This window comes from Neoarius graeffei, chromosome 13, assembly GCF_027579695.1.
Source record: "Neoarius graeffei isolate fNeoGra1 chromosome 13, fNeoGra1.pri, whole genome shotgun sequence".
NCBI lineage: Eukaryota > Metazoa > Chordata > Actinopteri > Siluriformes > Ariidae > Neoarius > Neoarius graeffei.
In genome coordinates, this window is record NC_083581.1 from 60,574,703 (window position 1) to 60,597,494 (window position 22,792).

A 22,792-nucleotide genomic window follows, 5' to 3' on the forward strand; every position below is an offset into this window, starting at 1 on the left:
TTTACAAATCTCAAAAACTGATATTGTATTCACAATAGAACATAGACAACATATCAAGTGTCGAAAGTGTGACATTTTGAAATTTCATGCCAAATATTGGCTCATTTGAAATTTCATGACAGCAACACATCTCAAAAAAGTTGGGACAGGGGCAATAAGAGGCTGGAAAAGTTAAAGGTACAAAAAGGAACAGCTGGAGGACCAAATTGCAACTCGTTAGGTCAATTGGCAATAGGTCATTAACATGACTGGGTATAAAAAGAGCATCTTGGAGTGGCAGCGGCTCTCGGAAGTAAAGATGGGAAGAGGATCACCAATCCCCCTAATTCTGCGCCAACAAATAGTGGAGCAATATCAGAAAGGAGTTCGACAGTGTAAAATTGCAAAGAGTTTGAACATATCATCTACAGTGCATAATATCATCAAAAGATTCAGAGAATCTGGAAGAATCTCTGTGCGTAAGGGTCACGGCCGGAAAAACATACTGTGATCTTCGGGCCCTTAGACGGCACTGCATCACATACAGGCATGCTTCTGTATTGGAAATCACAAAATGGGCTCAGGAATATTTCCAGAGAACATTATCTGTGAACACAATTCACCGAGCCATCCGCCGTTGCCAGCTAAAACTCTATAGTTCAAAGAAGAAGCCGTATCTAAACATGATCCAGAAGCGCATACGTCTTCTCTGGGCCAAGGCTCATTTAAAATGGACTGTGGCAAAGTGGAAAACTGTTCTGTGGTCAGACGAATCAAAATTTGAAGTTCTTTATGGAAATCAGGGACGCCGTGTCATTCGGACTAAAAAGGAGAAGGACGACCCAAGTTGTCATCAGCGCTCAGTTCAGAAGCCTGCATCTCTGATGGTATGGGGTTGCATTAGTGCGTGTGGCATGGGCAGCTTACACACCTGGAAAGACACCATCAATGCTGAAAGGTATATCCAGGCTCTAGAGCAACATATGCTCCCATCCAGATGACGTCTCTTTCAGGGAAGACCTTGCATTTTCCAACATGACAATGCCAAACCACATACTGCATCAATTACAGCATCATGGCTACGTAGAAGAAGGGTCCGGGTACTGAACTGGCCAGCCTGCAGTCCAGATCTTTCACCCATAGAAAACATTTGGCGCATCATAAAACGGAAGATACGACAGAAAAGACCAGAGGTGGAAAAACTGGATTGACAAAGTAAAAGTCCTGCTTAGGTTTTCCTTCTGCCTGTGCTCGCAACACAGATGATTTCACCAATTAGCTCATCAACCTGGCTTAGGGGATGTGGTAATTAGGATCAGCTGGTTCACTGAATTGGCTGGAGCAAAAATCTGGCAGGGTTTTTACTTTCTGCACCCGGGTTTTTCCACCTCTGGAAAAGACCTAAGACAGCTGAGCAACTAGAATCCTACATTAGACAAGAATGGGTTAACATTCCTGTCCCTAAACTTGAGCAACTTGTCTCCTCAGTCCCCAGACGTTTACAGACTGTTGTAAAGAGAAAAGGGGATGTCTCTCAGTGGTAAACATGGCCTTGTCCCAACTTTTTTGAGATGTGTTGTCATGAAATTTAAAATCACCTAATTTTTCTCTTTAAATGATACATTTTCTCAGTTTAAACATTTGATATGTCATCTATGTTCTATTCTGAATAAAATATGGAATTTTGAAACTTCCACATTATTGCATTCCATTTTTATTTACAATTTGTACTTTGTCTCAACTTTTTTGGAATCGGGGTTGTACTTGTTGCATCATGAAGTCACAGAATACGGGTTCACGGAAAATAAAAAAATATAATACAAAGCATGGATCTTTTATTCCATTGATATTTTCCATGAAATATCAATAGTAAATTAATAAATTAAACATATACATGCAGGTGAGATTTTAGTTATAAACTTCGGCAGTCCAAACATTTTAATTGTTTTAGACTTCTTAATTTTTTATCCATGATGGATCATCCATATGAAATCAGTAACTAATCTGTAATATACTGAAACGTCCATGACCAATCCATAAATGATTAGCATCTGTGATGCAGCCATACTGTAATAAAATCTGTAACCACTCTGTATTTTGTATCCTTTTTTTATTATATTTCAGTAATCCATGACCTATCCGTAGTTTGTCAACCACCAGAGTATGTGCATGGGTTGTTTTGAAGTCCAAGCTGTACAGTATGACCCGGAATAACATGCTACTACTTGGAAAAAACTTCCATGACTATTCCTAAGTTGCATACATTTATTTCCCTGAGTGGCAGGACCAACCGATATAATAGTCAGGATTATAGTTGTGGTGTGACTGCTCCAGATTGGAATTAAATTCAGGTATAGGTATAGTTATCGGTGTTGTGGGACCGGGCCCTTATTCTTTCTTGAACTCCTAGCTACAGATGCACAATGTCCCATTAATAGGGTAAATGTTTGTCTGCATCACTTTAGTGTATTTTTTCAAACTTGAATTGACATAAATGATAATTTCTTTATGTTATAGGTGTTGCAACATATTTCTCTTCCACAGAGACAATACAGAAGCAAAGAGTTGATTAGTTGTGGTGAGCTCTTGCCTGTCCTGGTTATCAGCTGCTATGCTGCTGTCCTCGTAAATTTTCAGCATCGTCTCTGTGTGGTCATCTTTAAGCTCCTTTGGCTCCTTGAGCCTGCTTAAAATCATATCAAGGAAGTTGCATGACTGATTATAAGGTCTGGAGTGGATTTGACGTGAGTAACATGACCAAAAAAACAAAACACTGACCTGGGTTCTAGGCGTTCTTTCACCTTCGTTATGGATCGGATGTAAGGGCCTATTTGCCGGGCAATAGTCGTCAGGTAGGAATTCTCTTGCTTTAACTGAGCCAAGTCATGAAGTTGTGCTAGGAATGGAAAAATGAGTCAGGACATCAGCCAGACGTGAGAACATGTAATATACAATAGTGCTTGAAAGTTTGTGAACCCTTTTAGAATTTTCTATATTTCTGCACAAATATGACCTAAAACATCATCAGATTTTCACACAAGTCCTAAAAGTAGATAAAGAGAACCCAGTTAAACAAATGAGACAAAAATATTATACTTGGTCATTTATTTATTGAGAAATGATCCAAGATTACATATCTGTGAGTGGCAAAAGTATGTGAACTTTTTGCTTTCAGTATCTGGTGTGACCCCCTTGTGCAGCAATAACTGCAACTAAACATTTCTGGTAACTGTTGATCAGTGCTGCACACCGGCTTAGAGGAATTTTAGCCCATTCCTCCGTCCAGAACAGCTTCAACTCGGGGATGTTGATGGGTTTCCTCACATGAACTGCTCGCTTCAGGTCCTTCCACAACATTTTGATTAAATTAAAGTCAGGACTTTGACTTGGCCATTCCAAAACACTATTCTTCTTTAACCATTCTTTGGTAGAACGACTTGTGTGCTTAGGGTCTTTGTCTTGTTGTATGACCCACCTTCTCTTGAGATTCAGTTCATGGACAGATGTCTTGACATTTTCCTTTCGAATTCGCTGGTATAATTCAGAATTCATTGTTCCATCAATGATCGCAAGCCGTCCTGGCCCAGATGCAGCAAAACAGGCCCAAACCATGATACTACCATCACCATGTTTCACAGATGGGATAAGGTTCTTATGCTGGAATGCAGTGTTTTCCTTTCTCCAAACATAACGCTTCTCATTTAAACCAAAAAGTTCTATTTTGGTCTCATCCGTCCACAAGACATTTTTTCAATAGCCTTCTGGCTTGTCCACATGATCCTTAGCAAACTGCAGACAAGCAGCAATGTTCTTTTTGGAAAGCAGTGGCTTTCTCCTTGCAACCCTGCCGTGCACACCGTTGTTGTTCAGTGTTCTCCTGATGGTGGACTCATGAACATTAACATTAGCCAATGTGAAAGAGGTCTTCAGTTGCTTAGAAGTTACCCTGGGGTCCTTTGTGACCTCGCCGACTATTACACGCCTTGCTCTTGGAGTGATCTTTGTTGGTCGACCACTCCTGGGGAGGGTAACAATGGTCTTGAATTTCCTCCATTTGTACACAATCTGTCTGACTGTGGATTGGTGGAGTCCAAATTCTTTAGAGATGGTTTTGTAACCTTTTCCAGCCTGATGAGCATCAACAACGCTTTTTCTGAGGTCCTCAGAAATCTTCTTTGTTCGTGCCATGATACACTTCCACAAACATGTGTTGTGAAGATCAGACTTTGATAGATCCCTGTTCTTTAAATAAAACAGGGTGCCCACTCACACCTGATTGGCATCCCACTGATTGAAAACACCTGACTCTAATTTCACCTTCAAATTAACTGCTCATCCTAGAGGTTCACATACTTTTGCCACTCACATATGTAATATTGGATCATTTTCCTCAGTAAATAAATGACCAAGTATAATATTTTTGTCTCATTTGTTTAACTGGGTTCTCTTTATCTACTTTTAAGACTTGTGTGAAAATCTGATGTTGTTTTAGGTCATATGTATGCAGAAATATAGAAAATTCTAAAGGGTTCACAAACTTTCAAGCACCACTGTAAATAACACTTTATATTGATTTACCCTCGTAAATTTCTTGCTCATTTGCCACCCTTTGGTACGTCTCTTCCCAGATCTAAGAGGAAAATGTCATAAAACTTTCAGTTTTCTCAACTGAACTTGACGCTAATCCACCACAAGAACAAATATGATCAGTATTTATGATTACCTCCTCAAACATTGCCCTCATCATCTCGACAGATGCGTATTCTGATGAGATCTCACCATCCATCTCCAGAGACCTGTCCAGGATCTCGCTCATGGTGTCTGTCTTTATGAGGGAATGGTGTTTAGTCAGATCTCGATGAATCTCCTGAACCTGATCTTTAAGCTTCTGGATTTCCGTCTGCAAATTCTACTCCGAGAGATAAGGAAAATAAGACTATATGAGGAACAGTACAAACAAAGATGCAGTTACAGGCCATATCGCTAGCCTATTAGCATCCTGTGTGTACCTTGTAGCTGTTCTCATAATCTCTGCAGTGCTCCATGAAAGGACTCTCTCCACCCTCAGCCAGGAGGACTTTAGTGCTGATGTAGCGGTGAGAAGTGGGCTTTCGGACCACTGAAGAGTCTAGTATCATATGTCCACCTGTTGGGGTGTGACAGGTCACAGATGGCAGCCTGCACGGAGCGAAAAAACAAACAAGCAAACTGCTATATGGAGATTCAGCGCTGACTCAAGTGATCTATGAAGCACAGCCAGGATGTCTGTGAGGCATTTTTTCATTTTGTGTTCCAGTGGTGGAAAAACAACTCATCAGTATCAAAGTTATTATATTTGTTTTTGAGTTCTGATTATTAGTTACTCATGTATTTGACTGTTCAGTTAAACTGAATCGGTTTAATCAAAATCTCAATAACTCAAAAAAAAAAAAAGAAGTCCGTCTATAAATAATGTCACATTGACCTAATGTGTTCTGTCAGTGGACATTTGAGGACTAAAAAGCTCTATGGCTCTATGACGGGGTCCTTGACTCTAAAAGGTTTGAGAACCTCTGCTCTACACAGTACAGAGACACTAACAATCCACCGCTAGTGCCCAGTCCTGAGACGCTGCCTGATGTGGACACTGAGCGTCGCTGACCCAGAAGTAACAGTGGCTCCAGACAGCGGGCAAACTCGGATCGATACTCCGTGTTTATCTGTGTAAAAAGACACTCCATCAGAAAAGTGCTGACGGTAAAGAACACATGCTAAATGTGCAGCCTGCTTTTACCTTACTGCTCTGGGATGGCCTCAGTCTGTGAGGCAGCTTTACAATCTTCTTCAGCCTCTCCATCAGTTGCTAAATGAGGCAGGAAAACCATAAAGAAAGACTTGGGATCCTCAACACCAAACATATTTTAACAAAGCACTTTTTAATTTGAGGTGACTTCACAGAGGTACAAAGTACAGTACTTGAGTAATGATACTCATCTCATCTCATTATCTCTAGCCGCTTTATCCTTCTACAGGGTCGCAGGCAAGCTGGAGCCTATCCCAGCTGACTACGGGCGAAAGGCGGGGTACACCCTGGACAAGTCGCCAGGTCATCACAGGGCTGACACATAGACACAGACAACCATTCACACTCACATTCACACCTACGGTTAATTTAGAGTCACCAGTTAACCTAACCTGCATGTCTTTGGACTGTGGGGGAAACCGGAGCACCCGGAGGAAACCCACGCGGACACGGGGAGAACATGCAAACTCCACACAGAAAGGCCCTCGCCGGCCCCGGGGCTCGAACCCAGGACCTTCTTGCTGTGAGGCGACAGCGCTAACCACTACACCACCGTGCCGCCAGTAATGATACTTTGCAACATTATTATAACAACCCCGATTCCAAAAAAGTTGGGACAAAGTACAAATTGTAAATAAAAACGGAATGCAATCATTTACAAATCTCAAAAACTGATATTGTATTCACAATAGAACATAGACAACATATCAAATGTCGAAAGTGAGACATTTTGAAATTTCATGCCAAATATTGGCTCATTTTGAAATTTCATGACAACAACAGATCTCAAAAAAGTTGGGACGGGGCAATAAGAGGCTGGAAAAGTTAAAGGTACAAAAAAGGAACAGCTGGAGGACCAAATTGCAACTCATTAGGTCAATTGGCAATAGGTCATTAACATGACTGGGTATAAAAAGAGCATCTTGGAGTGGCAGCGGCTCTCAGAAGTAAAGATGGGAAGAGGATCACCAATCCCCCTAATTCTGCGCAGACAAATAGTGGCGCAATATCAGAAAGGAGTTCGACAGTGTAAAATTGCAAAGAGTTTGAACATATCATCATCTACAGTGTATAATATCATCAAAAGATTCAGAGAATCTGGAAGAATCTCTGTGCGTAAGGGTCAAGGCCGGAAAACCATACTGGGTGCCCGTGATCTTCGGGCCCTTAGACGGCACTGCATCACATACAGGCATGCTTCTGTATTGGAAATCACAAAATGGGCTCAGGAATATTTCCAGAGAACATTATCTGTGAACACAATTCACCGTGCCATCCGCCGTTGCTAGCTAAAACTCTATAGTTCAAAGAAGAAGCCGTATCTAAACATGATCCAGAAGCGCAGACATCTTCTCTGGGCCAAGGCTCATTTAAAATGGACTGTGGCAAAGTGGAAAACTGTTCTGTGGTCAGACGAATCAAAATTTGAAGTTCTTTATGGAAATCAGGGACGCCGTGTCATTCGGACTAAAGAGGAGAAGGACGACCCAAGTTGTCATCAGCGCTCAGTTCAGAAGCCTGCATCTCTGATGGTATGGGGTTGCATGTGGCATGGGCAGCTTACACATCTGGAAAGACACCATCAATGCTGAAAGGTATATCCAGATTCTAGAGCAACATATGCTCCCATCCAGACGACGTCTCTTTCAGGGAAGACCTTGCATTTTCCAACATGACAATGCCAAACCACATACTGCATCAATTACAGCATCATGGCTGCGTAGAAGAAGGGTCCGGGTACTGAACTGGCCAGCCTGCAGTCCAGATCTTTCACCCATAGGAAACATTTGGCGCATCATAAAATGGAAGATACGACAAAAAAGACCTAAGACAGTTGAGCAACTAGAATCCTACATTAGACAAGAATGGGTTAACATTCCTATCCCTAAACTTGAGCAACTTGTCTCCTCAGTCCCCAGACGTTTACAGACTGTTGTAAAGAGAAAAGGGGATGTCTCACAGTGGTAAACATGGCCTTGTCCCAACTTTTTTGAGATGTGTTGTTGTCATGAAATTTAAAATCACCTAATTTTTCTCTTTAAATGATACATTTTCTCAGTTTAAACATTTGATATGTCATCTATGTTTTATTCTGAATAAAATATGGACTTTTGAAACTTCCACATCATTGCATTCTGTTTTTATTTACAATTTGTACTTTGTCCCAACTTTTTTGGAATCGGGGTTGTATTATTATTATTATTATTATTATTATTGTGCACTGCAAAAAAAAAAAGACACCTTGGAAATTTAAGGTATTTGTATAGGTAATTGTATGGGGCCAAGTAAAATTAAGGATTAATTTCACAAGTGATTTCGAAGTTTTGAAAATTGCCCAAGTCGCGAAGCAACTTAATCCTTAATTTTACTCGGCCCCATACGATTACTTGTTTATAATATATAGGGCCAAATTCATACTTTGGAAGCCATTCAAGTTCACAACATTTGTCATTCACGTTTTCTGAACCAATCAGGGCGCAAGACTATCTTGCACGTTTGAATCAGTTTCTAAAGCATTCCTTGTTTTCGCAAATCTCTCGCTTTTCCCTCGAGGACTTTTCGTGATTCTTGAAAAGTAACATCTTTCAGGATTGATCCCAGATATTTCTCTTGTCTCAGATGCGGATCCAATGCTGCCTGCCTTACTTTAAGAGAGTCTGGCTCATAGTTTTCCCCATTTTCTTTCCTCACTTCTGCATAAAACTGTGATAGCACCTTGTCTAACTCCCAGCATTCATATGCCACTAGAGAGTCGTTTATTTGTCTTTCTGCGGCCTATTTCTTAAACACGGAAAGCCAAAATTCATACTTTTTTTGGTATTTTCATTTCCGCTTGCAGCTTTCAATTGGTTTAGCATTTCTTCGTCAAATGTAGCGAAACGCGGCATTGCTGAGTCAGCAGAGTCAGCCATTTTGTTGACACAATTTGCTAATTTTTGTAACCGTAACCAAGCAACGAACTAGCCAATAGCATTTCAGAAATACGGCCCCGTATTAAGGAAAAAAGCCCTCCTTGATTGACCAATCAGAATTGAGTAATTTGATCCTATGTATTATAATGAATATAATCATATTTATCTAGTCTTTTTATAAGTATAAATACATAGGAAATTGTGCATGCTGATTGGTCGAGATATTCAGACTATTTCTCGATAATCACCTCAAGCAACTCGGCAAAATAGCGGCCAACCGCTTCATCACCGTAAGTAAGGAAGAATTACAAATGATGAAAGAAAATGCTGTTCCTAAAAGCACTTAAAATGCTATGAAGTTTGGTCTAAAACTATTCAAAGGTAAGGTGGACTTGTGATTTATATTATCAATTTCAAAACAAAGTATTTTATGTGGGGTGGCACGGTAGTGTAGTGGTTAGCACTGTTGCCTCACAGCAAGAAGGTCCGGGTTCGAGCCCCGTGGCCGGCGGGAGCCTTTCTGTGTGGAGTTTGCATGTTCTCCCCGTGTCCGCGTGGGTTTCCTCCGGGTGCTCCGGTTTCCCCCACAGTCCAAAGACATGCAGGTTAGGTTAACTGGTGACTCTAAATTGACCGTAGGTGTGAATGTGAGTGTGAATGGTTGTCTGTGTCTATGTGTCAGCCCTGTGATGACCTGGCGACTTGTCCAGGGTGTACCCCGCCTTTCGCCCGTAGTCAGCTGGGATAGGCTCCAGCTTGCCTGCGACCCTGTAGAACAGGATAAAGCGGCTACAGATAATGAGATGAGATGAGTATTTTATGTGACTCAGCACAGATAATTGACACAAGCATGCACACATCACTACTTAATGCATGCTGCTTTTGAAGTTTGAAATAATCTTTTTTTACATAATCACCTGTGTATTTATACTAAAACAATTATTCTCCTCAGGCTCAGTGAATATCGGTGAATAATAACTTCGACTTTGTCTCGGTTATTATTCACCGATTTTCACCTTGCCTTCAGTGAATAATTATTAATTATAAGGTTACAAAAAAACAAAACAAAAAAACCCCACGACTATTCAACCTATTTCTAGACATTTTCTACTAATACAAGCTTGAAATAGTCTTATTTTGTTGACAGATCTTTTTTATTTGTGCGGCACGGTGGTGTAGTGGTTAGCACTGTTGCCTCACAGTAAGAAGGTCCAGGTTTGAGCCCCGTGGCCGGCAAGGGCCTTTCTGTGTGTAGTTTGCATGTTCTCCCCGTGTCCATGTGGGTTTCCTCCGGGTGCTCCGGTTTCCCCCACAGTCCAAAGACATGCAGGTTAGGCTAACTGGTGACTCTAAATTGACCGTAGGTGTGAATGTGAGTGTGAATGGTTGTCTGTGTCTATGTGTCAGCCTTGTGATGACCTGGCGACTTGTCCAGGGTGTACCCCGCCTTTCACCCATAGTCAGCTGGGATAGGCTCCAGCTTGCCTGCGACCCTGTAGAACAGGATAAAGCGGCTAGAGATGATGAGATCTTTTTTTATTTTAAGACAATTTAGAAATTTCTTTATCGACAAAAGCAAAATTATCTGCTACTAAAACATGAAAATGTAAAGATTGAAATGAATAAAAGCATAAAAAGACAGAATAATAATATTTCATTTATAATAGTTTATTTGTATAGCGCTTTTAACAATAGACATTGTCGCAAAGCAGCTTTAAAGAATTTTAATGACTTTAAACATGAGCTAATTTTATCCCTCACCTATCCCCAATGAGCAAGCGACGGTGGCAAGGAAAAACTCCCTCAGACGACACGAGGAAGAAACCTCGAGAGGAACCAGACTCAAAAGGGGACCCATCCTCATTTGGGTGATAACAGATAATGTGATTATAACATTTTTAACATGAAGTCAGTTTCGTTGATGTTATCACCCTTCATTGATGGAAACTTGAGTGCAAAACTGTTCATGACAACTGCAGTCCTAAAGTTAGCAAGTCAGCTGTTGTCCTCAGCCTTAATAAAAGCATTACTGTAAGTATCCAGAGCATCTTCCAAATGTGACTTTTAACTGTCCATATGGGGCCGTCCTCCACAGGAGCGATATTATAATAATAATAATAATCTCATTGAAAGTAATATTAAATCACTTTGCCCTCCCCTCTCTCTTTTTTTTTGCAACTTTTTTTTTTTTAAAGATATTTTTGGGGCTTTTTTCACCTTTATTGGATAAGACAGTGTAGAGACAGGAAACGAGCAGGGGAAAGAGACACGGGGAGGGATCGGGAAATGACCTCGGGTCGGAATCGAACCCAGGTCCCCGGACCCACGGCGCGGCGCCCCATCCACCCGAGCCACGACGCCCCATTTTGCAATGTTTTTACATTTAAGTTCTTGAATAGCGCATGCAGGTGTGGACACACTTTATCTTTGACTCATATAATTTTTAGCTCCTACAACATAGCACATACACTTTGTGTACCTCGTCACTCCTGCCTATTACCATGCAGCTTTCTGAAAAGTTGGGGGGGGGGAGAGCAGACTTACATAGCCCATGTCCAGAAACTCAAACTTATTTGCTGAACTAAGGAAAGCAGAGCATGTAACCAGATGGACCTGCAGAAGAAACAGGAATTACTGAATCAGATAGATAGACAGACAGACAAACACCAGGAAAGGCTCTGACCTGTAGAGTCGGCAGCAGTGCAGCCAGATGTGACAGCTGTTCTTTAAAAGCTCGTTCCTTTTCCTCATGCTGGCTGCAAAATGATTCATTTTTCATTTATAATTCAAAATTCTTCATGATGATTTGTCAGTAGGTGTTGATTAAAATTCTATAATAGCATGGCTCAGACAGTAAACCTGACTGCAAATCATAGGTTTATGTACTGTATATTAATGCACTCGTTCTAATACATTATCACGTCTATAGCAACAAGTCATTTACAAAGCATTGAATAGTTATTTCTCCACATAAATAGTTTTTTTTTTAAAGTGTGCAGTTGATACGGGAATGTTTATTTAGCATTTTGGAAAGATGTTCCAGTGTCAGTATCACTTTGTAACTTCTCAGTCAAGAGGAAGATTTCAGGATTCAAAGTTTTCCTGTTTCGTGGTAACACCCATCCATCCATCCATCCATTATCCATAACCGCTTATCCTGTACAAGGCAAGCTGGAGCCTATCCCAGCTGACTATGGGCGAGAGGCGAGGTACACCCTGGAGAAGTCACCAGGTCATCTCAGGCCTTCATGGTGACATGACAAGCATCAGTTTTGTGTCATTAACTCGAAGGAAGAGAAAGAAATTGCCGTGGTACAATAGAGGGATAAAACACTTTATAGACGATTTAATTTCAAGGTGCCCATGATACAGAAATGTAGAAACATAGAAACAAAGTACTATAATTATCTCTTGAATAGAAGCAGAGTGAGATGTCAGGCAGATTTGCAGAGATAATTTTAGATTGTGTAATAAGATCCTTACTATCTTGCGACTGCCTCAAAGCTCTCTGTGGATTTTATTGTGCTTTATATAGCTGATGGAGACATGATGCGTTCCTCAGAACAAAACATTACATTTGATTATACAGTATAACATTCGGTTATAATACACTAACCTTTGAGCTGCTTTAAGTAGAACCTTCTTTCTCTCTGCTAGTTTTTCCTGAAAGACATAAGTGCAGAGTATCATCAATAAATAGATTTTAAAACACCAAGTTGGAGAAATAGTATGATTTTAATGTCTATAACAATCTGTTAACATTTTACATTAAGTTACATGAAACTAATATTATTTACTCAGGGGTGTCAGAAGCATTTTTAATGTGGGGGGGACACACTGGTGGGGGGGTCCTCCCCCAGAAAATTTGTAATTAATTAGATGCCATTTCCTGCATTCTGGTGTATTTTAACAGGTTGTTAAACACCTAATTTTACCTACAAAAGTCACTTAATTCAATGACTATTTTAGAGACTCAACAATAAGTCCTCATTCAACTAGTCCATATATTCATCAGCCTGTTTTTAAACCCACTGCTCTGCCTAAGATAATGAGATGAATGTGACACAATTTATCACCAACAATGACTTTATGCGTGCATTTTACTTTTTATTTTGAGTTTCCTTTTTTATTTAGTTTTTGATGTAACACAACATGCCACTGGGCCAAGCAATAGTGACACTCAACTGTATGTTTAAAAATAAGAATATTCATAATTTCACACAATGAACAGGCATGACATGGCATCATGCAAACTTCATAACACAAAACCACACTGTGTCAAGCAACGGTGACACATAAAAACCAACTTCACACAATGAACAGGTACAATTTTGTTCACCACCAACAGTGACTTTAGTGGGTGCGTTTTACTTTTTTTTCCGATTTAGTGATACTCATAACAAAAATGACATGGCATCATGCAGTCTTCATAACACAAAATCACACTGTGTCAAGCAATGGCACATAAAAGAGAACTTCACACAATGAACAAGTGCAGTTTTGTCAACCTACCCGTACATGCAATGGTGGTACTACAGTAACATTTACAGATGAGTATAACAAATACATTTCTAGATATAACTCCTTCTTACATTGGTGCCACCACAAGTTCTACCACTTCATAACTTTTATCCCCCTTTCCTTCACAATCCACCTGGAATAACATCCATCTCTCTCCATTGCTTTCCTTTCTACTATTCCTTCCCCATACACTAGGGTGCATCAGTTGCCCCCTAAAAATGAAAAGTTCCTCCGATCATGATGCATTTTTGTTTTTATGTTCCTTTTGGTAAGAAAACACACTGGGTGAAATATTTGACAAAATTCAAAAGCTTAATTTTAAGCGAAGTGGCACCAGGAGCTCAAAGTTATGGAAAAAGCTGCTATTTTATGACTTTTATGACATTTCGATCACTTTTCATGAAACATTATGGCACCTTATAGAGTATACCAAATATCTTAGATACACATTTTTAGTACATATTCTAAATATATTATCAAGCACAGTTTGAGTTTTAGCTGTTCATTGAATCATTGTTCAACTACTTTTAAACAATACAAATGTATTATGAATCACATTAATGCTGGCGGCACGGTGGTGTAGTGGTTAGCGCTGTCGCCTCACAGCAAGAAGGTCCTGGGTTTGAGCCCCGGGGCCGGCGAGGGCCTTTCTGTGCGGAGTTTGCATGTTCTCCCTGTGTCCGCGTGGGTTTCCTCCAGGTGCTCCGGTTTCCCCCACAGTCCAAAGACATGCAGGTTAAGTTAACTGGTGACTCTAAATTGACCGTAGGTGTGAATGTGAGTGTGAATGGTTGTCTGTGTCAGCCCTGTGATGACCTGGTGACTTGTCCAGGGTGTACTTTAGTGACTTTCGCCCATAGTCAGCTGGGATAGGCTCCAGCTTGCCTGCGACCCTGTAGAAGGATAAAGCGGCTAGAGATGAGATGAGACATTAATGCTTCTCAAGCCCTTGCAAAGGTTCTTAACATGATCTCTGGGTCACAAGAAATCAATAAATGGAGTCCAACATTGTGATTCAAACCTTACGCGAAAACATAAAATCAGCGTTTTTTGGCAAAAAAAAAAATGAACCTCATGGTGCCACCATTAGACTTTTGAATATGGTCAAAAAATTTTACAGGATGTCTTTATTGGTGAAAAGGAACACCCAAACAAAAATGCATCAGATTTTATGAAAATGAGGGCAACTGATGCACCCTACCATACACTGATTTCCCACGTTACTTTCCAGAAAACTGCCAAAGACCAGACAAAAATTTTCAAATCACAACAGGGAATCAATAAACATCATCAGAGCAGACTTGACCTCATTCTTGGCATTACAGTAAGGCAGGCCTACTGGGTTTGAGTTAAATGATAGCTAACATTAAGCTAGCTGATACATCTCCTAACATTGACTAGCCAGCTAACTGCACTAACATTTCCATTGGGACAAAAAAAACCCTGTCCTGTGGGGAAATTCTGACTTTGCTTTGTAAAGAATGTCCTTATGTCCACTGTGTCTGGGGAGGAGCAAATACTGCAAACAATTCATCATCAACCAAGAATACCCCATTAGGCTAAGCTTATTTCATTGTTTAGCTGAACATTAATTTAACGTGGCCTAGGGTTAATTTTGAGGGCATGTAACAAAAGAATAAGGTTTTAGCAAAAGCCAGACATTGTGAGGTTGCAATGGGGCTGACGTCACTTCCTCCACTTTCGAGCAGCTGCACCGAAATGTCTGTGCTCGCGCTGAGATTCCCTTCCCTCGCGCGCGGTGAGCTGTTGTAGGGAGCGCCCGGAAAACCCGGAGTGGATTTTCAGTGCTCTGTGTTTTCTCTTATCGATCAAGTGGAATGGATTCTTTCACGAAGCAATAGAAACGGCACTCGGTGAACTATTTTATGTTAAATGTGGGAGGGGTCCAAACGAAGAATTATGAAATGTGAAGGGGACACGCCCCCTTCACGTTCAATGGCGTCGACGCCCATGTATTTACTGCATTAGTTAACATCAAAATAAATAAATAAATAAAATAACTGATGCTTAATAGGTGTTTATTTAAACCAGGACTGAAAAATAAGTCCACATATCGCTTAAAATAAACAATAAAACACAATTACTGTAGGTGTGCTGTTGATGGTTCATTATTTTCCTTACAGCATGTCTCGACATGTTTTATTCTTATTATACCACAACAATGTGCCAAGGATTACAATTTTTTATTAATTAAAAAAATATATAGTTACAATGCGATATTGTGGATTATTACACATCAAGGGCAAGGCAAGGCAAGTTTATTTATATAGCACATTTCATACACAATGGCAGTTCAATGTGCTTTACAGAAGTAAAAACAAAAACAGTAAACAATAGAGAAATAAAATTACATAAAACAATTTTATTTTTATTCTAAAACAATTAATTAAAAGAATTAAAAGAAAAATAATAAGAATTAAACAATAGTAAAAATAAAATGAAGTAGAAATAGGAGGAGAAAAAAAAGAAACCAGCAGAATAGAATAAAGAATAAAATAGAATAAAGTTAAAATTAAAGTAAATTTAAAACATGCAGAGAAAGTAAAAATTATTTTTAAAAAATTTGCTCTAAGACAACGAGGGAGGCTCAGCCTCCTCTAAAAATTCTGGATCTGAAATAGCAATGTTATAAGTTATAACATTGCTATTTCAGATCCAGAATCATAGAAATATATGTGCTCAACCCAACTACAGTGCGAAATCATTCCGTTATAACTTTCCCCAGTTCGCCTAATGTACGCGTGAGTTTTTCCCCCTCGTGACAGCGCGATGCAGCCCAGCCTCAGTGGACTTCAATGGCATTTGGGAGCTATGCGCTTTTCAATCTCAAAATGCAAGACGATTATTGGACAAATACTGCGAAAACGCCCGCCCACGGAGTCTCACGGACTCCCAGCCTCAGTGGACTTCAATGGCATTTGGGAGCTATGCTCTTTCAATCTCAAAATGCAAGACGATTATTGGACAAATACTGCGAAAACGCCCGCCCACGGAGTCTCACGGACCCCCAGCCTCAGTGGACTTCAATGGCATTTGGGAGCTATGCGCTTTCAATATCAAAATGCAAGACGATTATTGGACAAATACTGTGAAAACGCCCACCCACCCTCCCTCACAGTGGGAGGGACATGGCAAAGCTTTCCGCGAGGAGACTGGTGATTGGTGAAAGTGGCCGGATATTTTCTTTGATTGACAGCTCGTTTCAAATATAGACAGGCAGCGGTGAATCTCAGTTCAGTCCCATGCGGATTCGCAAGTGCTGTGGTGTATTGTAAGAGATCAGCTTACATTTCGATTTCATTCATTACATACGGTTTCTACCAGCTTTTTTAGTTTGTATATATTTTCATTGTAAATATAGTGTTGTCAAGTTTGCTATCTTAGTTCCAGAAATTTTGTTTATTTGAGTGACTGAACTTGAACTTGAGGGGGCTAGTCAGCTAGCAAGAAAGCTGCGCATGGATGCCAAGCATTGCTGATTTAATTTTGGCGAAGCCATTTGCCAGTCTTCCTTTCGAGGAAAAAATTAAAATTAAAGAGCAGGGTAGACCAATGCCTCAAACTGACTTGGTGAAAAAGGTAGGGAATAATACTCATTCCTTTCAGCTCTCCTGGTACGAGAAAGTGAATTGGCTAACAGCAAGTGACCCACATCAACAACAGTAAATAGGCTACTTTAGTAATATGTCATGGATGGACCAAAAATATAGAATCTATTTAAAATGTTTATGCTGAGTATATTATATTGGAATATATATTTTTCTGGATATGAATTAAACACAGCTACAATTTAGAAAACATTTTTAAACAAAAACACAGCCGAGAACATTTCACACTACAGACCTGGATTAAAAGTGAAGGGTTATCAAAATTGTCAATAAAACATTTCTCAGTCAAAATAAGTAAAATATAGGGAAAGTGTCATTGAATGAAATGTGTGACACCCAGCTCTATGTTTGGCTCCCCAAGGTCAGTGCTTGTGTCTATTCCAGAACACTCTGCTGTTACTGCTGAGGTTCCTGACAAAGAGCTGCTTTCAATAATGATCAATTTTTAAACAACATGCCACAATTTTAAAATATAAAATGTTAAAATATACCTCTCCCCCCCAACACCACCATCATGTATATTGGACAGTAGGCTAATGGGCCAAAAGAACCTGTTATTTCACAGTTTGTGACCCTGCCAACAATCAGCCAGATCAGAGGCAAGAGTATGGGCAAAATTGATGTGTTTTTTCTTTTTTCTTTTAAAATCTGGAAATATCGTAACCGACCAGCCTCCCCTGTTTGAAAGACTACCAGCCGCCACTGTTACACATACAGGAAACCTTTTCGATGGAATAAAAATGTGTGTTCTATTCCCTTCTAGCGGGTTTCATTCATTTAGTTTGATAGCATGCAATATTGTTAGCATATCGCTCATCCTACGTGTATTATGTCACTCTACCCAGTGGAGAATGAGCGTTGAATATGGTTTATGATATTGCATGGTTGTCAAGACAACATGATGTCACACACTGGAGACGTGTGACTTCCGTGCTAGTGAGCGACTGTGACAATTTGTAAACAAACATGGCCGCCAGGTTTGCTTCGTTAAATACGGAAGATTTTGAGAGAATTTTGAAAGAGAAAGACGTGTCGAACACCCGAAAGGAATGTGTATTATAATAATAATAATGGCTTTTTTTCATGTCATCAGCTAGCATGATACTGAACTCATCTTCGACTCGTTCAATATCATGCTAGCTGAATGGAATATATCTGATATACCACTCAACGCCATCCAGTATTCTTTAAATAAAGTTAGTTCCTCTTATCACTTCCTCTCAGCTCCTCTTATAAACAGCTATGAACATTATTAACCTCTTTCTTGAATAAAAAAACAAACAAACAAACAAACAAAAAAACGCAGTTTGTCATTTTAACAAGACATCAAGAAAGTCCTCAGTCCTGAAGGCGAAAGATTTACTGACTATTCCTATTCAGTGCTGACACTGGAGACTCCTTCCATAAACATGATATACAGTAAATGTCTCCTTACAGAAAGCTTCACCATATCAGCAATTAATGCATTTTTGTTTGTTAAATAACAATTAAATATATGTTGAGCAGTTACTCATCTTTCTGTTTTAAATGATGTGGCACATCCACCATACAAGTCCCTTGGATTTAGCTGTTAATATTGAAACAATATCGTAATAATATAAACATCTCATCTCATTATCTCTAGCCACTTTATCCTTCTACAGGGTCGCAGGCAAGCTGGAGCCTATCCCAGCTGACTACGGGCGAAAGGCGGGGTACACCCTGGACAAGTTGCCAGGTCATCACAGGGCTGACACATAGACACAGACAACCATTCACACTCACACCTACGGTCAATTTAGAGTCACCAGTTAACCTAACCTGCATGTCTTTGGACTGTGGGGGAAACCGGAGCACCCGGAGGAAACCCACGCGGACACGGGGAGAACATGCAAACTCCACACAGAAAGGCCCTCGCCGGCCCCGGGGCTCGAACCCAGGACCTTCTTGCTGTGAGGCGACAGCGCTAACCACTACACCACCGTGCCGCCCTTAATATAAACATGTCATTTGAATTACAATCAGCACTATTGTCAGAGCCATGCTCTTTTAGAAAATTAATCACTCTCTTCTGACCAATCAGAATGAAAATCCATGAGCGGTAGAACATAAATTAAATTAAAGCCAAAGGATAAATACTATCCCTCATCATTCAGTGTCACAACAAACAATATCATCCATCCATCCATCCATCCATTATCTGTAGCTGCTTATCCTGTCCTACAGGGTCGCAGGCAAGCTGGAGCCTATCCCAGCTGACTATGGGCAAGAGGCGGGGTACACCCTGGACAAGTTGCCAGGTTAATATGAACATCCGTATTTTATTATAATATTCATATTATAATATGAACATCAGTTCATATTGGTAGTTGTGGACTTGGTTTTATTCAATGTTAGAATAAATATTGGTTCAAGGTCATAAACAAGGGTCGGCGGTGGAATGTAGAATATCAACTTTATTTTCTAGAAGAATGACCCAAAAAGCGAATTCAGTCTTCCTGGTGTCTAATTTGCACCCTAAAATTGAATAAAACGGTTAAAATATACTGGTTTGCGCAAGTTCCGAAGGTTTGTTTACATCTCACTTATGCACACTTTTACCGCCAGGGGGCCGTCGTCGTGATGTCATTTAAGCCAAACAGACCAGGAGCAGTTCTCTGTTTTACTTGCGAATTGAGCACACATGTACGGACTCTGGTCGTGAGAGGTTGTGTAAAATGTCTGAAAGCGATTTTGAAGCGGGAACTCTCCAAATTGAATATCGAGAGGTAAAACCATATATGTATGAACTTATGGCCGTTGCAAAGCAATCGGTGAATGTGGCTCACTGGTTTCACCGTGCAGCCTCGGAATCAGACAGCGACTCTGCCGACTCTGATCGCGGTGACCCCGGACCTCAACAAGACTCGTGCCCAAACGATTTATCCTGGTAATTATGATAAATTCCCTGATTATGATCAGTCCCTGGGGAGGTGTTCCAGGCATGTCCCCCCGGGAGGAGGCCCCGGGGAAGACCCAGGACACGCTGGAGGGACTATGTCTCTCGGCTGGCCTGGGAACGCCTTGGTGTTCTTCCCGAGGAGCTGGCCGAGGTGTCTGGGGAAAAGGAAGTTTGGGCTTCCATGCTTAGACTGCTGCCTCCGCGACCCGGTCCCGGATAAGCGGAAGAAGACGAGACGAGAATTATGATAAATTTTTACTTTTGTCGTAATACTAAATAAGAGCCCTTTTGAAGAATAATTAAACCACGCGGGCACACACATAATCCCTATAATATAACGTGGGTTCGTTTATATTGCTAATATAATATATTGCTAATAGTAGTGCAAGCATTATACTATTCATAGCCTACTCTAAGCGAGGAAATATCCCTTTTGTCTCATTTCCACAATGATTGTACAGGATCCCTCAGGATTCTTGACTTGTCAATTGTAAGCAAAGGTAAAAATGTTTGCCTCCAATCTTCTCCTTTTTGCTTGAGCGTTGCTGGTCCGTTTCTTCTTTGACTGTTTGAGTTTGTGTTCGAATTTTGTCAGAACAGCATTAGGTTTGAGCCTTCTCTGTCCGACACTGACACCTAAACTCTCCAACAGATGGGGATTCGGAGCACAGAGTGGCATATTTACCCAGCTGCCAACCCTCTCGCTTCATGCGCACAATCCACTCTCTCCGCTTCTTCTCCTCTCTCGGAAAAAGGTAAAAACTTCTTCCTGAACCAGTCCCGTTGTTACAGTTCACTGCACAACAAAAAGGCATGGTTTTTCTTTGGAAATTCCCGAATGCACGTCTGCACTCAAGCCGAACGGCAATGCAAGTAAACAGAAGTGGACTCAACTCAAGCAATTTGTTTGCCATGAATGACGTCATGCGCCGAGTGGTCACGAAAATCGCCGAGCAGAAATTCGCCGCAATCCGCTCTAACTTATTTTAATTATTACTTATTAACAATACTTCTTGGGCCCAGAAGAAAATTACAGAGGGTTTTTTAACATATAAAGTTTCAAATGTGCATAAATTGAAAACCTTTGCCTATGAGCTTTAATGCTGGTATTCATCATTTGGCTCATTTGGTTTATAATTTAAAAAAATACAAGTGATGTAATAGTACATAATACAAGTGCTGACTATTTTTTGTTCATTAATGTTGTCGTCGTCGTCGTTGTCAGGTTCCATCCTCGGATCGAGGGTTGGATGCAATAGATCTCCATCCGCTTCTGTCTTCCTGAGCCATTTGCACTGCTTTGGTGTAACAGAGGCCTATCCACCTACAGATGTTGGATGTCCATAAAATTCTTGGCCTTCCTCTTCTTTTTCCATTAATTTTTCCCTCTAAAAGCGTGCGATGAAAAGTATTGTGGCAGATAATAGGCCCAAAATACCTGAGTTTCTTAATTCGTATAATGTTCATGAGGCGTTCCTTGATGTTAATCCTCTCTAATACCTCTTTGTTGGTGATTTTTGCTGTCCAGGGTATTTGTAACATTCTCCGATATGCCCACATTTCAAATGCGGCCAGGTGTTTGCTCATTACAGGAGTGATTGTCCAGGCTTCAGACCCATATCTCTGAGGTGACCAAACATAACACTGGAGAATTCGCTTTCTTGTGGTCAGTGATATTTTGTGAGATGTTAATATCTTTTGCATTTCAGAGAAGGATGTTTTAGCAATCGCAATTCTCCTTGTGAGCTCCTCATCACATCTGCCATCATCTGTTATCTTGTGTCCTAGGTAGATGAACTCTCTCACTTGTTCAATCAGTGTACCGTCTATGGTGGTGATGATATTTGGTTTTTCAGTTCTGAACTAAGGTTAAGTAATGCAGTAAAAATCGTGTGTGTGTGTATGTATTAATGTGAATGTCTCAGCACACGGTCAGCACAACTCAAAACATGTTTTGTTTTGAGTTGATCTCATGTGCGTTTGTTTACATTGCCATGTGCTTGTGTATTGGTCTGTTTTCTGCTCTTGTCCCATCATTGGTCTGTTACCTAATGTATGCACCTGTTCTGAGATTATCCCTTGATTAGTTAGTCTTTATGTACCTTCGTCTTGTCGCAAAGACTCATTCATTGTAAGTTTGTGTTATCGAGCCTTGTGTGATTCTGGGTTTCCTACCTTTGACTTTACTTATGTTTTTGTTTTGGCACTATGGATTATCCCGGTTTGTTGCTTCCGGATTATGATTTGACCCCCACTATGGTTTATGACTTTTTTTTTTTAAATTAGACCTAATAAATTAGCTTTTTTTGATTACACAGTGACTCTGCATGGCCTTTCTGGTTCATCATGTGTAACAGTAAAATGCCTTGGTGTGATTATTGGCTCCAGCCTTTACTAGGATAGGATTCTTTCATCTCAGAAAGATTGCTAAGATAAGAAATATAATGTCACTACATGGGCACAGTGGTGTAGTAGTTAGCGCTGTCGCCTCACAGCAAGAAAGTCCTGGGTTCGAGCCCAGCAGCCAGTGAGGGCCTTTCTGTGTGGAGTTTGCATGTTCTCCCCGTGTCTGCGTGGGTTTCCTTCAGGTGCTCCAGTTTCCCCCACAGTCCAAAGACATGCAGGTTAGGCTAATTGGTGGCTCTAAATTGACTGCGAGTGTGAATGGTTGTTTATCTCTGTGTTAGCCCTGTGATGATCTGGCGACTTGTCCAGGGTGTACCCCGCCTCTTGCCCATAGTCAGCTGGGATAGGCTCCAGCTTGCCTGCGACCCTATGAAACAGGATAAGTGGCAACAGATAATGGATGGATGGCACTACACGATGCAGAAAATCTAGTTTATGCTTTTGTTACCTCTAGGTTGGATTATTGTAATGCCTTACTATCTGGATGTTCCAGCAGGTACATAAAACAAGCTCCTGTTAATCCAGAATGCAGCAGCAAGTGTCCTTACCAGAACCAGAAGATATGATCACATCACCCCTATCTTATCTACACTGCAGCAGGTCCCAATCAAATTCACGTTGATTATAAAATACTACTATTGAC

General features: G+C 40.6%; 1 protein-coding gene across 7 annotated transcripts in view; it reads right to left on the minus strand.

Annotated features, from left to right (window-relative positions):
• rnf207b (ring finger protein 207b) overlaps positions 1-22,792 on the minus strand; it is a 38,925-nt gene that overhangs the window by 3,149 nt on the left and 12,984 nt on the right. For 4 of the 7 annotated variants that reach the window (XM_060938236.1, XM_060938238.1, XM_060938235.1 and 1 more), the window contains 10 exons: positions 12,290-12,336; positions 11,357-11,429; positions 11,218-11,286; positions 5,753-5,821; positions 5,560-5,678; positions 4,989-5,157; positions 4,703-4,888; positions 4,558-4,609; positions 2,758-2,875; positions 2,570-2,665 (listed from right to left, as the gene is read on the minus strand). In XM_060938236.1, coding sequence (XP_060794219.1) covers positions 2,570-2,665; positions 2,758-2,875; positions 4,558-4,609; positions 4,703-4,888; positions 4,989-5,157; positions 5,560-5,678; positions 5,753-5,821; positions 11,218-11,286; positions 11,357-11,429; positions 12,290-12,336 — 998 coding nt within the window. The remainder of the gene's footprint in view (positions 1-2,569; positions 2,666-2,757; positions 2,876-4,557; positions 4,610-4,702; positions 4,889-4,988; positions 5,158-5,559; positions 5,679-5,752; positions 5,822-11,217; positions 11,287-11,356; positions 11,430-12,289; positions 12,337-22,792) is intronic. The other 3 variants (XM_060938241.1, XM_060938237.1, XM_060938239.1) reach the window with 2 other exon arrangements.